Source organism: Zerene cesonia, chromosome 2 (assembly GCF_012273895.1).
Source record: "Zerene cesonia ecotype Mississippi chromosome 2, Zerene_cesonia_1.1, whole genome shotgun sequence".
In the NCBI taxonomy this organism is placed as follows: Eukaryota; Metazoa; Arthropoda; class Insecta; order Lepidoptera; family Pieridae; genus Zerene; species Zerene cesonia.
In genome coordinates this window covers 2,793,961-2,808,522 of record NC_052103.1, presented here as the reverse complement: position 1 = coordinate 2,808,522, position 14,562 = coordinate 2,793,961, and the positions used below count along the sequence as shown (strand labels likewise).

General features: G+C 36.1%; 1 protein-coding gene across 2 annotated transcripts in view; it reads right to left on the bottom strand.

The window, feature by feature from the left end:
• Window positions 1–14,562, bottom strand: part of LOC119833005 (Fanconi anemia group J protein homolog) — a 52,254-nt gene that overhangs the window by 4,210 nt on the left and 33,482 nt on the right. The window contains exons 4-15 of one of the 2 annotated variants that reach the window (XM_038356878.1): window positions 10,799–10,885; window positions 9,632–9,779; window positions 7,908–8,157; window positions 7,083–7,307; window positions 6,413–6,532; window positions 5,594–5,682; window positions 4,739–4,866; window positions 4,123–4,236; window positions 2,542–2,651; window positions 1,684–1,872; window positions 1,094–1,278; window positions 488–581 (exon numbers count right to left, since the gene is read on the bottom strand). In XM_038356878.1, the coding sequence (XP_038212806.1) occupies window positions 488–581; window positions 1,094–1,278; window positions 1,684–1,872; window positions 2,542–2,651; window positions 4,123–4,236; window positions 4,739–4,866; window positions 5,594–5,682; window positions 6,413–6,532; window positions 7,083–7,307; window positions 7,908–8,157; window positions 9,632–9,779; window positions 10,799–10,885 (1,739 nt within the window). The remainder of the gene's footprint in view (window positions 1–487; window positions 582–1,093; window positions 1,279–1,683; window positions 1,873–2,541; window positions 2,652–4,122; window positions 4,237–4,738; window positions 4,867–5,593; window positions 5,683–6,412; window positions 6,533–7,082; window positions 7,308–7,907; window positions 8,158–9,631; window positions 9,780–10,798; window positions 10,886–14,562) is intronic. The other variant, XM_038356886.1, reaches the window with a different exon arrangement.

Below are 14,562 nucleotides of genomic sequence, written 5' to 3'. Positions count from 1 at the left end.
TAGGGCAGCGCTTGACCACGATCTCGCCTGATGGTAAGCTGAGATGTGGTCTTGGCTGTAACGCGCTTCCCTAGAAGGTACCTGTTCACTCTACTCTTGAAGACCTCCAGATTGTACTCGTCGGGGAACATATAGTATAGCCTATTATAGCCTTCTTCAATGAATAGACTACATATGAAACTGAAAGAATTTTTCAAATCGGACCAGTAGTTCCTGAGATTAGTGCGTTCAAACTAAACTTTTCAGCTTTATCATATCAGAATAGATTTGTTATGAGAAACTATTAAAAATATTTTGATTCTACTTGCGATATTTAGGCGCTTCCGAGGTGCAGATATAGCTTACTTATGCATTTGTAATATTTGTAGAGATTCTAAGGTCTGAACCAGAAATAATATATTTAATAATAAAGTTGACCATGTGAAAATCAAAATTTTTGATTAAGAGTACATGAGGTTTGATATAAAGATTTTATAGCAGAACTTACTTCCATGATTTCATTGTGATCACGAACATTTCTGCTTTCGCTGAACACATTTTTCAGGGTATTCAATTCATCCCAAACATTAGTTTCCCGCCAACTGAATGAAAATTATTTATCATATTAATATATATCATTATCAGAATTATTAATTTTGATTTAATAAAAATTATCTTTGAGTTAAGGAAGTTTAGTTATTCTGTACATTTGTTTATTCTTATTTTTATTACGATCGTGCAGATCAGAACGGTTACCGTGATATTTTATACTGTGAATGTCGAAACCATCAGACGAACCGCCAGCTCAGTTGCCCGCTATGACATAAAAAATCGTTAATTAAACTTATATAGGGATTAAAATCCAAAATTACTGATGGGAATAAGTTACGGATATTTTATAGATCATTCGAATCAAACGATCATCCGTCATCACCGTTTCACAAGCAACTCATCACCGTTTCACAAGCAAGTCATCGCCGTTTTACAAGCAAGTCATCACCGTTTCACAAGCAAGTCATCGCCGTTTCACAAGCAAGTCATCACCGTTTCACAAGCAAGTCATCATCGTTTTACAAGCAAGTCATTACCGTTTCACAAGCTTTTTGTAGGTTACCGTTTTATAAGCGCATTCATCAATCTGTATGAGGGCAGGAAGCACAGCACGCCCGCCGGCGTGACGCGGCACACGTGCAGCAGCACAGCTCCCAGCGCGTCCTGCGTGCTCGGCTTGTTGCTGGCGCGGCTCGTGCAGTCTAGATCCGTGCCGTCCGGGCACTCGTGTATGGTGCCTATCCAGACCTGGGTACAAAGGTGATTTTTTTCTTCTTTTTGTTGTTATGGTACACTATGAGTACTGCAATTTGTGAAAAGTTAGCTTAAGTATTGCTGGGGGAAGACTAATTTTAATCCTATAAAGATTATAGAAGATTATTATAAATGCGATAGTAACTCTGTCTGTCTGTCTCTTCTTCACGCCAGAACCACATAACTGATTTGGATGACATTTGATACCAAGATACCAATAAACCTGAGAAAGGATATACAATAGGTTTCATCCCGGAAATCCCACGGTTACGAGAACTATGCGGGTTCTCCTTTGACTAAAAGGGCAGCAGGATAGTACCCAATAAACCTAGGCACTCGCACCCTGGGTATGACGTGGCTAGCCACGGGCGGTACCACAGCACCCAACAACCCACTCACCCGCTCCCTGGGTATGACGTGGTTGGGGCTGACTTGCAGCGGGAAGGCGGCGCCCAGCTCGGAGTGCAGGCTCGCGAGCGGCGTGAGCGTCCCCGACGCGAGGATGACGCAGCGCGCCGGCGCCAGCGCCGCGAACACCACCGCCGGGTTCATGCACAGCAGCCGGAGCACTAGCTCGCTTTCTGCGCCCTGGGAGTGCCATTGGATTCACTTCAGAGAAATAGACAAGGTATTATGTACACTTTTTTTTTTTTATGTCATAGCGGGCAACTGAGCTGGTGGTTCGCCTGATGGTAAACGATCACCACCGCCCATGAACATTCGCAGAGCCTTAGACCTCTAAGAATGTGCTGCCCGCTTTTAAGGGATAAGGGATGAGGAAAGGATTGATGAATGGAAAGAAGGAATGGACTGAGAAGGGCTACGAGAAGGAAATAGGTCTCCGGCTCCCCCACTCACCGTACGAAACACAATAGCAAGCTATTATTTCACGCCGGTTTTCTGTGGGGGTGTGGTACTTCCCCGGTGCGAGCTGGCCCAATTCGTGCCGAAGCTTGCTCGACTCCCACAATAAAACTAACATAAACATTTAATATATCCTTGTCAATATTATAATGCAAGGGTGTGCCTGTTTGTATGTTTGTCCTTTGAGTATAGTTAGGAGACTTGAGAATGACATGCGCTACTTTGCACCGTGGTGAAACAACTTATTTAGAACGAAAACACGAAAATAAATTCATTTATTCATTCCAAAATGAAACTGATAACTAGTAACCATAGCAACCCAACAGAAACCGTAAAACGATACTAAAAATGAGTTTTATAACTAAGCGAATAGTTCTATTATAATAATCACACCTGATTATACTGAGATCTCCAGGACACATTGGAGCTCTCATCCCCGGTGACCCGCGCGAGCGCCGGCACGAAGTCATCCGCGAATTTGCCGCCATCGCGGAATAAATACCCTTTAATATACGAAAAAAATATTCATAAATAGATTAAAGTGTTTAGGATCACTTTGTACGATCTCTCATTTTTAATCAAGTTGAAAAAAAGAGGGTACTCAATTCGATTATTACATATTTATTATAACACATTTTTTTTTTTTATGTCATAGCGGGCAGCTGAGCTTGTGGTTTGCCTGATGGTAAGCGATCACCACCGCCCATAAATGCCATGCATGGAGGCCTATTTCCTTTTCCTCACCCGTCCCAGTCCATTCCTTCTTTCCTGTCATGAATTCGTTCCTTTTCCCTTACCCACTAAAAGCGGGCAGCGCATTCGCAGAGGCACTACCTTTGCGAATGTTCATGGGCGGTGATAATCGTTTACCATCAGGCGAACCACCAGCTCAGTTGCCCGCTATGACATAAAAAAAAAAAAAAAAAACATTCGCAAAGGTAGTACCTCTGTGAATGCACTGCCCGCTTTTATGGGGTAAGGGAAAAGGAAAGGACTAACGACTGGAAAGAAGGAATGGACTAGGACGGGTGAGGAAAAGGAAACGGGCCTCCGGCCTCCACTCACCGTACGAAACACAGTGGCATGCCACAATTTCACGCCGGTTTTCTGCGGGGGTGTGGTACTTCCCCGGTGCGAGCTGGCCCAATTCGTGCCGAAGCGTGCTCGACTCCCACAATAAAAACACATGTTTCACGATGTTCATTTACCCAATTTTCTAAATAAGCAGTTTGAAATTATAGTCTATTGTAATTGTTCACAAAATACCTGTAAAAGTATACATGGATAAAAATTCTTTTTTATTTTCAGTCTTATATTAGAAGCTCCACAATCAATCAATATCTTATCAATCAAGTATCTTTTGCTCGCGGTTTCGCACGCGTTTAATTCGGAGTAGTTTAATAGATGTACATACGTATAAACCTTCCTCTTGAATCACTCTATCTATTTAAAAAAATCCCATCAAAAACCGATGCGTAGTTTTAAAGATTTATGCATACATAGGGACATACGGACATAGGGACAAAGGGACATAGGGACATAGGGACATAAGGACATAGGGACATAGGGACATAGGGACAGAGACGGAAAGAGACAGAGACAGCGACTTTGTTTTATATTATGTAGTGATAAGACATATGGAGCTATACACACATGATATTCCTTATATTATGTTGCCACAGCTGGGACACAGGCCTCCTACGAGGGTTCAGGCCATAATCCACCACGCTGGCCAAGTGCGGGTTGGTAGATGTCACATGTCGTCAAACTTTTCATTCTGGGACATGCCGGTTTCCTCACGATGTTTTCCTTCACCGTTTTAAGCAGTGGTGATGTTATCCACATGTGGAGATACATTGAAAAATCAATTTATTTCCTGCACGTTCGCCGGTCTCGAATCCCGGACTTATCGATTTCGAAGTCCGAGGTTCTCACCACTGAGCCACCGCTGCTTTTTAATATTCCTATATTTACCCAAAAACGTAGCGATGGTTTCGATAAGCACACCCGTCGCCTGCGACACGCCCAACATGGCGCGCGGGTCTTCGCGGAGACGGCGGCAGAACATCTCAGCGTGCACTTGAAACTCTGTAACCATATTCGCGAGATGTATATTATTTTATTAAATGCTATTTTTATGAAACTGGCTTCTGCCCGTGACTTCGTCCGCTTGGAATATTTACTTTGAGCTAATGCTAACTCGCATCGCAAGCGTAAGATCTCAATAGGAAAAAAAAAAATCCCCCGATTTTGAAATATTCTTCATTGGTGCTCCGCTCCTTATAGTTTAGCATATTATACAGCCTTCCTCATTTAATGGGCTTTCTAACACTTAAATAATTTTTCTAATCGTACCAGTTGTTCATATGATTAGCGCGTTCAAACAAACAAACAAACGTCAGTTCTATAATATTTGTAAAGATTTACTACTTTTGCTTAATAAGCTAAACCATAATGGATTAAAACCATATTGGATTATCTATTTCGTATCCTACAAAGTTATATATGAATATTGTAGTAATAAAATTGTAATATATTGTAATTGTAATCGTAAAATTCTAGAAGGTAATACAAAAGCAAGCGTACAAACCGCCGTATTGCTTCATGCCAATGTTATGGTTATCCAACGTCGCCATGAAGTTTTCCACCGTCCACACGTGAATAACTTCGTTGTTAAACTCCGCCTGTTTATCGAGTAGCGGTGTTTGATTGACGAACCTGACGAAAATCTATGTATTCATTTATGATTGCAGAGCGAAAATGTATGCAAATTACATTGCAGTTTATATAAATTCCAGAACGATGATTATAGAGCTTAAGTGTAATACAATTATATTGCAGTTTATATAAATTCCAGAACGTTCCAGAATAACTATGTATTTAGATGATTACAGGGCTTAAGTGTAATATAAATACATTGCAGTTTATATAAATTCCAGAACGTTCCAGAATAGCTATGTATTTAGATGATTACAGGTCTTAAGTGTAATATAATTACATTGCAGTTTAAATAAATTCCAGAACGTTCCAGAATAGCTATGTATTTAGATGATTACAGGTCTTAAGTGTAATATAATTACATTGCAGATTATATAAATTCCAGAACGTTCCAGAATAACTATGTATTATTATTATTATTATTTTTATGCCATAAGCGAGTAACTTAGCTTGTGGTTCGCCTGATGGTAACCGATCACCACCGCCCATGAACATTCGCAGAGGTAATGCCTCAGCGAATGCGCTGCCCGCTTTTAAGGGGAAAGGGATAAGGAAAGGATCGATAACTGCAAAGAAGGAATGGACTGGTGGGGTTGAGAAAAAGGTCATAGATACACAAGTATATATCGGTATATATATGTCGGTAATTATTGCTTGTATTTTTTTTTCATTGAATCTATAATATAAAAATCAGTAGGTGAAAAGTTAGCTTACTAAAATCACTTACCACTGATCCCAATTGGCGAGAACCTTCGCCAAATACTCAATGTAGCCCATTGAGTCTTGGTACATGTATTGCGCCATCTTTTCCAACTCCTAGAATAAATGTAGATTATAAATGTATTATTTTGACCTAAAACACATGGGAAAATAAGCATTTCATTAAATAAAAAAGAAAACCTCTGCTATTGATTATTATAATAAGGTCTTGTAACTTGTATAGAGATACGTCTATTAGCAGGCATCTTCCAAACCTAATAATCTATTTCATAGACCTTTAGAGTGACGTTCAAGTAAATTTTAATAATATCATGGTTATATATTAATTTTTATTCTTATTCAATTTTCTATTATAAAATTATAATTAGCTACATCCATCTAACGTAACGTGTATGTATTTATGTATGGATGTTTGTTACTCTTTCACGCAAAACAACAGTAGCGCAACAACAGTAGCGATTGCAATGAAATTTTGTACGTTGATAGCTGGACAGCTGGAATAACACATAGGCATCTTTTTATCCCGATATTCCTACGGGATACAAACTTGCACGGGTGAAACCGTGCAGGAAATAAACAGATTCAATTTATCTGCACATGTGGATAACATCACCACTGCTCGAAACGGTGAAGGAAAATATCGTGAGGAAACCGGCATGCCCAAGAATCAAAAGTTCGACGACATGTGACATCGCCAACACGCACTTGGCCAGCGTGGTGGATTATGGCCAGAACCCTCATAGGAGGCCTGTGTCCCAGCAGTGGGAACATATATGGGCTGATGATGATGAGGTGGTTAATAATGCATATTTAATAATGATATTACGGATATAGCAGCCCCGATTTGAGCCCGTTTCACTGTGAACGTAGCCGCATCCCGACACACGTCTTCAATGTTATGCGCTTCGTCTATTATTATTATATTGTCCGTGACGTTTATTTGCATCTGTAAATCAAATGTTTATGGTAAATTTTGTATGTTTGTAATGTTTTCATACATAAACTACTGGATCGATTGACCGTTGATAGTAGCACAACGAAAAAGCAATAATTTCATTGTATTACATTAAGATAACTTCTAAATATATATAGAAAATGTATTTAACAAGCATTAATAAAATTTGGCATCTTTAAGAAGTATTAAATTATTATATTTGCGTTGTAGAAAGTGATATATTATGTACGATTCATGTATTTATATGAGTATTATTTTCCCCCCAAGAAGGCTAAATTATTCCCTACAATCCACCACAATTATTAAAGCCCAAAACACATATTCTCTCTTTTTTAAACAATGGGGTAGAATCTATACTAATATTATAAAGTTGAAGAGTTTCTTTGTTTGTTTGCTTGAACGCACTAATCTCAGGAACTACTCTCAGGTTCGATTTGAAAAATTCTTTCAGTGTTAGATAGCCCATTTATTGAGGAAGGCTATAGGCTATATATGTACCATGGGCAAAGCCAGGGCGGACCGCTAGTTAAGATATACTCACACTCTCCCTGATACTGGGCTCAATCAAATAATTATATGGACAGAAGACTATATTCGCTGCATTGGCTAATTCTCTTGCCGCGTAGTACGGACACGCCTTCAACTGTTCCCCAGCCATTACCAAGTCCTCCAAGTCGAAAACTGGGGCTAATGTCTTGTAGTTTAGCGCTTTTCTATTGTCGTAATATTGGCAGTTACTCGAGCCTCGCTTTGCGCCTTCGTAGCTCTGGAATTGTTTAATACAACGATTTCTATTAGATTTAAGTCGTAATGTTTGTATTTTTTTTTGTACTTACTTATTATTTTAATATGCAACGTGTTCATTCAATACAACTTTATGTAATTTAAATAAAATCCTACTAATACATATTATAAATGCGAAAGTTTCTAAGGAAGTGTGTGAGTTTGTTGCTCTTTCACGCAAAAACTACGCGCGATTGCAATGAATTTTGGTACGTAGATAACTGGACAACTGGAATAACATATAGGTAACTATTTATCCCGATATTCCTACGGGATACGGACTTACGCAGGTGAAACCGCGAGGCGCAGCTAGTATATGATAAAAGTATCTTTTATTGTAGTGAACTTTTAGTTTGCAAGAAAAAAGTTCATTTACATAAATGATAATACGATTGTTTATCTCCAAATATATTGCTTGCGTTGCTATATAAAACTTTATTACAAGTAAAATATCACGAATGAATATTTCAATAAGAGAGAACAATCGAGAACATCTTCAATACTTCTTCCTTCCAAAAACTTTCATACACTATTGGAGACGAAACTTCCGAACTCAAGGGTCACAGAGCATTTGAATACGCACCTTAACACACCCTCTGCACATATCGTTCTTGCTCGCCCACTGCTTCCTATCGAACTCCCGTATACAGCTATAGTCCCTACTGGAGAGCACGCTCATTGTCGCCTGTCTGCAGTACGCGGTGCGACTGAACTCCTTCACCACCTGCTCGATCTGCTTGTGCGTCCGCGCCCCATAGTATATGGTCGGTGTGCTGCAATCAACGACCATGGATGTCCTTACACGTAGGTTGTCGACTAGCGAGTACAGTTTTCTGTAAAACAACCCCTTACCAGTCACCGACACCACTAACACCACGACTACGACTCATCCGTATTACTATGTGTGTTTGTGTCTTTTTTTGCGATTGTGTAATGAATAATTTGTGAATGAATTTCTTGAGAATATGTCAAATGACGGACAGAAAAGCGGGATCTAGGTGTGAGCATAGCAAAATGAAATTTTAGTATAGACATCCTTGAAAAGGAAATCGACGTCTGGTAACACTTGGGGGAAAAAATTGTGCTATGTAATATTCATAAAATGCAAGACATACAGGATGGAAATACAAAACTATTAAGTATTTTGTAAATACATTACAAAGGAGATGATGAATAGAATCCAATAGTAAAACAATTTAACCGGATTATATGTATTTATAAATTTATTTGAATATTCTATTGTTATTTTACAGTTTCGACCAGTGCAAATATCAAGCAAAATCTAATTGATTCAGAAGAAAATTTTATCATTATAATTTTATATTTTGTTTTAATAATTAAATAATAGTTTAAAAAAACTAAAAAACACGCTTTAACAAAAATCATATTTTGCAAATTGAAAACTGGAATAATTTTATCAAATTAGTGTATTGTCATCGGTCCTCAATAAATCTACAAAGTTTGAACGAAATCTGGCCGTTTAAAGTGGGTCAAAATCGCGCCCAAAGAAGTCGGTTACAAACAAACATACAAACAAACATACAGGTGAAGCTAATAAAAAGCGTGTAAAAAAAGATCGCATTTATGTTTTGGTGTTTGATATGAATACGGATCCGTAAAAAATCAGCATGCAATTAAATAAATCAATAAATAAAACTTAGAACAATCATGATACTACTAACTAAATTACTAAAATAACTGTATCACAAATAAACAGCCATGCAAATACAAGGAGTCTGATAAATTACAAGTTTAACACGTTCTTCATGCAAACAATAGTTCAGTAGCAAAACATAAAACTACCCACATGCCTTTTATACAATATGTAAATCGTACCCTGGGGATTGTTATATATGCGAGCAGTGAACATAGCACATGCTTGTATTACAATAATATCATTTACATATTTCAAATAGCAGTGAGGAAGCAATGTAACAAAAGATTTATTTAAAAAACACAGGGAACACGAAATTGTATAGCAAATTAATTAATACTTTGCTGATGGCAAAAGCCAAATTTTATATGCTAAAAGTAAGTACCTTTGTGAGTGAAAAATAATAAAATGGCTCGTGTAGATTGTAATGAGTTAATTTATTGCAATAAAAACGTATGACTACATTCAGATCTAATAGTGATTAAGTTTTTTATGATGAAGATAAGTATTTAGAAGAAAGAAGAAAATAAAATGGACACGCTTTTAAGTAGCCAATATTTAGCTTATTTCGTTTAAAATATTTGATAATAATTAACAATATTGTGTTTAATAACAAGATGAGTTCTTTTTTTATACATCATCAGTATATTTACCGTATATCCTGAGGTGTGGTAGGTTCGGAAGCTGGTGACTTCTTCTCCGGCGTGACCGGAGTCTGGGGATTCAGTTCAATCCTGCCGGGACTACCGAGTCGCTGCTTCTTGTGAATGCTGACTAGTTTTGTTGAATCCGCCTCGCAATCTGTAGATACAGCCGTAACGAATCGGTAGTCATTGTAAAAAAAAAAAACTTTTGATAAAGACTTTCAACATTTTACATTATTGTATACATCGTATCGAATCTATTAGAGTTACATCGTATCTATAGAGTTAGAGGTGCGTTAATTTAGGATGTTACTAAAATATTTAAGTATGTTTAGTACATTGTGTTTTGCAAAGAAATGGAAAAAAACGTAGGTACTTTGATTGATAGGATTTGTAGATATGTGTGTTCAGTATGGAAGCATACAACTAAATTAAAACCAAGAAACGTACCACAGTGAAATAAAACATATTACTATTGAACGTACCTTTGTTTAAATTCACCTTTGATATAGTACATTTTTTTGTATAAGCACGATTCTGAAAAAGCTTAATAAGATTCAAATATACTTTCACAAAAAAAAAGAGCGAACGACAAAAATAATTTACGACACAAAAATTAAAATCATATCCAACAATCCACGTTGAAAAATAACGCGGTAAAGTTGATCACAAAGCAGTACTTTAACGAGCGCACGCATTTAAAAGTCATACAGCAGCGCATGTATAACAGAACGACATGTCAATATTTAAGTCGCTGAGAGTGCACTTAGCTTAGATTACGTTAGGCCTAGATACGGCACGAAGAAAAAATAAATACTTGAAAAAAAAAAAAGTGTATTTCGAAATGTCACGGTGGATAAACTTCAATGGGGCTAGGGTGGGTGGCTCAATACTTTCATTAGGGGTAGCGAACGCCTGCGACGACGCAATCCCCGTAATGGCGTCATTGTCATTGCGCGACGCCATTTTGAATCAGTGCACTTATTTGTTTTTTTTTTCGTATCTATTTTAGGTCTAATTAATTCCAGTTTGTATGGTCCATTCAATGGCGCGTTTAATACGTTGTTGTCAAGCTAATTATGTTATATAATATAATTAATTAATTTCCAGATTTCCCCTTTTTAATTTTTATAAACACTATGAACGATAATAAATTTTCATGTAGGTAATAGGTACCTGGAGGACTGTTGCAAGGTTCCTGTCGTTTGACGGTCGAGATTTTTTCTTCGCTGGTCGACGGCTTGCTGTATATGGTGAGATCATCTGAGAAGCGAAATAGAATAAATTAGTTCCATAAACAAAACAATAGATTATTTTAAATCAGATAGTGTACCTAAGTACTTTTGCGTAGCAACAGTGGCTTCGCGGTTTTCGTTGTGTTTTGTTATTTGTAGATATTTTCTCACAATAACATAATTATATGTTTATTATGTTATAATACAAATTTTATAGGCATTCTTAATGCTAATGAACGACATCAATTGTAAAAGCGAACAAAGCGAAACATTATTATCACGATCCAAGTATTGGGACAGAATGAGAATACAATTTCAAATTAGATAATTCTAATATAAATACCGAATAGGTTAAAGTACAAGAAGTAAATAGGTTAAAGCAATCTAACAAGATTGCTAGAAGACCGCAAAGATATCGTTAGAACTATATTGTAATATTGTTGTTTCTATTTATCACATAAGTCAATACTTATATGTCAATTTGATAAATTTTATATATTTTTTTATGAAAGACCTTACTTCTAGTCTATTAAATTAAACGAATACTGATCTTTGAGAATTAATTTCATTACTTAAGAACAACTTAAAGGTTTTCGTTTCCTGAGCATCAACACTGAGACTTATTAGTTCAGAGACCTTACGTGAACTATGTGCATCTAATTAAGATAAAAATATATCACGTGTCATTACATATTATATATTTGCCATTACGTAAGAGCGCGTGGCGTTATTTATTTAGGGAAAGCTTAATTTGTTATCACTACAGTGATACAACAAGATTATTTGTCGTAAATTGATAACTGCGATACGGCGCTCTATACATTGATAAGAATTATTATCGAAATATCGTGCAGATGTGACGCGTTTCCTAATGTATTATAATTTAATAATTTTTCGTAAAAAGAACGGCAACTGTTGGCAGGATGATGGATCAATTCTTAGACAAGGAATACGTTTTAGTGTCCACTGAAAATTTTGAGGATTATCTAAAATTTTTAGGTGAGTTTTGTATAAATATCTAACGTTTTGCAGAGTCTATACTAATATAATAAAGTTCGTTTGAACGCGCTAATCTCAGGAACTGCTGGTCCGATTTCAAAAATTACTTCAGTGTTAGATAGCCCATACATTGAGGAAGGCTATAGGCTATATATATATATATAGCCGGGGCGGACCTCTAGTTAAGAATATAGAAGTTTGACCTCTAGTTAAGAATATTGAAGGGGACATTGAAATATATTCCCAATTCATGTGGTTTCTAAACAATAACAAAATGTCGCTATTGGCTTAACTACTACTTCCCTGTTCCTATCTAACTTATTATTTAAATGTTAACTTTTTAATAATAAGTTGTGGGTTGATGATGACTATTTTTGTTTTAATCATCGCGCTCCAAAAATAATTGAGTTGCGTTAAAAGTCAAGTTACCATCTAGATTATAAATTGGGACTAAATGACGACAATGTCCTACCAATTAAAAAAAATCACACCAACTACACTCGAGTTACAAAACCCAAAATAAAAATACAGACGAATTTAAAACCGCCTCCGCTTTTGGGAAAGTGATTGATTACAAATTGTCAATAAATTATATAAAAAGATATTTAATTCTATGAAACGTAACTAAATCAACAAAATATTAGTTAATGTTATAAACGTTCCTCAATTATTTAAACAAGATAGTGATTCTTTAAATTCAATTAAATGAATGTCCATTTTATTGTATTGATATGATTTAACTTTTGTGTTAACATTTGTTTAACAGTAACGAAACACACACAAGACGAAATTATGCTATATTCGTACAGCATTTTTCTTAATCCTATCCTGTCCTACTTCCTGCTATCCTACTATCCTTCCTACTAAGATTATAAATGCGAAAGTTTGTAAGGATGTGTGTGCTTTTCTTGCTCTTTCACGCAAAAACTACTGAACCGATTGCAATGAAATTTGGTACGTAGACAGCTGGACAACTGGAATAACATATAGGCAACTTTTTATCCTGATATTCCTACGGGATACGGACTTACGCGGGTGAAACCGCGGGGCGCAGCTAGTAACTATATAGTTTTTTAGTGTGCTGTGCTCACGATTTACAAAAACTTCCAGGTATTGGTTATTTAGCAAGAAAAGCAGCGCTCGGCCTCAAGCCATCTCAAGTGCTGTCAAAAGATAGTGATGGTAACTACACATTAACATTTAATTCACTGCTGGTAAACACGACCACGACATTCGTACCCGACGAGGAATTTGACGAAGTGAAACCGGATGGTGTTAAGGTGTGTACTAGGAGATATGAACTAATATAACAGAGTATCATGCTTTTGAATTGATAATGTAGTGGGTTTACTGCTATTGTACTACAACTGTTATTATACTAAGGAATAAGTACGGGTGGATTGCCATAGTGCTTTCGAAGAAAATATAAGGGGGACAATTTTTAGTGTAAGATAAGGCTTATGTTCTGGCATAAATAGAAAACCAATCGGTTAAAATTTTCCTCATATACCCCAAGATATAGAATTTTGGTACCTACCCAGAAATCCACGTTTAATTTATAAGGCACGGGAGAACATTTATTTCTCCATTCTCCTCATTCCTAAATAGAATGAAAATGGATTCTCAATCTTGGAGAGAAGCATCCACATTATACTTGATGTTCTATTTGCGTTACTTTCCCTAACAATATCACTAATCCAGGACTAGATATACTTTACACAACTCACAACAGCACACACATCGAAGTAGTAAGAAACATACTTTGGTGATATTATTTTTTAGAACTTCATTTTCAGGTGCGTGCCGTAATAACGTTCGAGGGGAACAAACTCATACACATACAAAGGGAAGCGAATGGTCGAACTTCTAAACATATCCGGGAATACTACCCGCATAAAATGATAATGGTAAATGGCTAATTGTCATGTTAATAGCTTAATTTTTTCATTATTATTTATACGAAAATTCTTGTATTTTATTAATCCCATTATATTTCAATTAATGACATGTAAATACAGGTTTTTCAGAATAATTGTATTCATACAATATAATCACAATACAGAGTAGAGTAAAAAATTTATGAATAATAACGCAGAGTAAAAAATCTCATAGTGAGTCACTTATTCTTATTGTATAGAGTGGGCACTAATATTAATGTCCACAGAAAAACATTAAAAAATTATAACAATACTGCGTATAACTAACTTGTTGTGTTTGTGTTTGTTAAATTTATCTGTCATCGTATTTTTTTACAGACAACAACAGCCGAAGGCTTTGAAAAAACGACGGTTCGGTATTTTGAATTAGTAAGATCTGATTAAAATTAAAAATCACATACAATTAAGAAGAATGTGTTATGGAGTAATTGTTCGGTATTTTTTTTGTAAAGAATCAGCAACGAACATTGTTTTATAAGCTATAACAGTCATCAGAACAGGGAGCCAGGTCAGCTTTCAAAATAATAACACTATTTGATTAATAGTTCATTACAAGACAACTATCATTGTAACAAATTCGTATTATGTTATTATGTAAAAACTAAATCGTAGCCACAAGTGTAGATTAATTGTAATGTTGTTTCCATATAACACCATTGATCACATTACGAATTCAAACTTCTACATTTATTAGATTTTTTATACAAAGACTAAGTAAAACTAATTAAGTATTTATTACATAGATATATATTTATTTATAAGTTAGCTT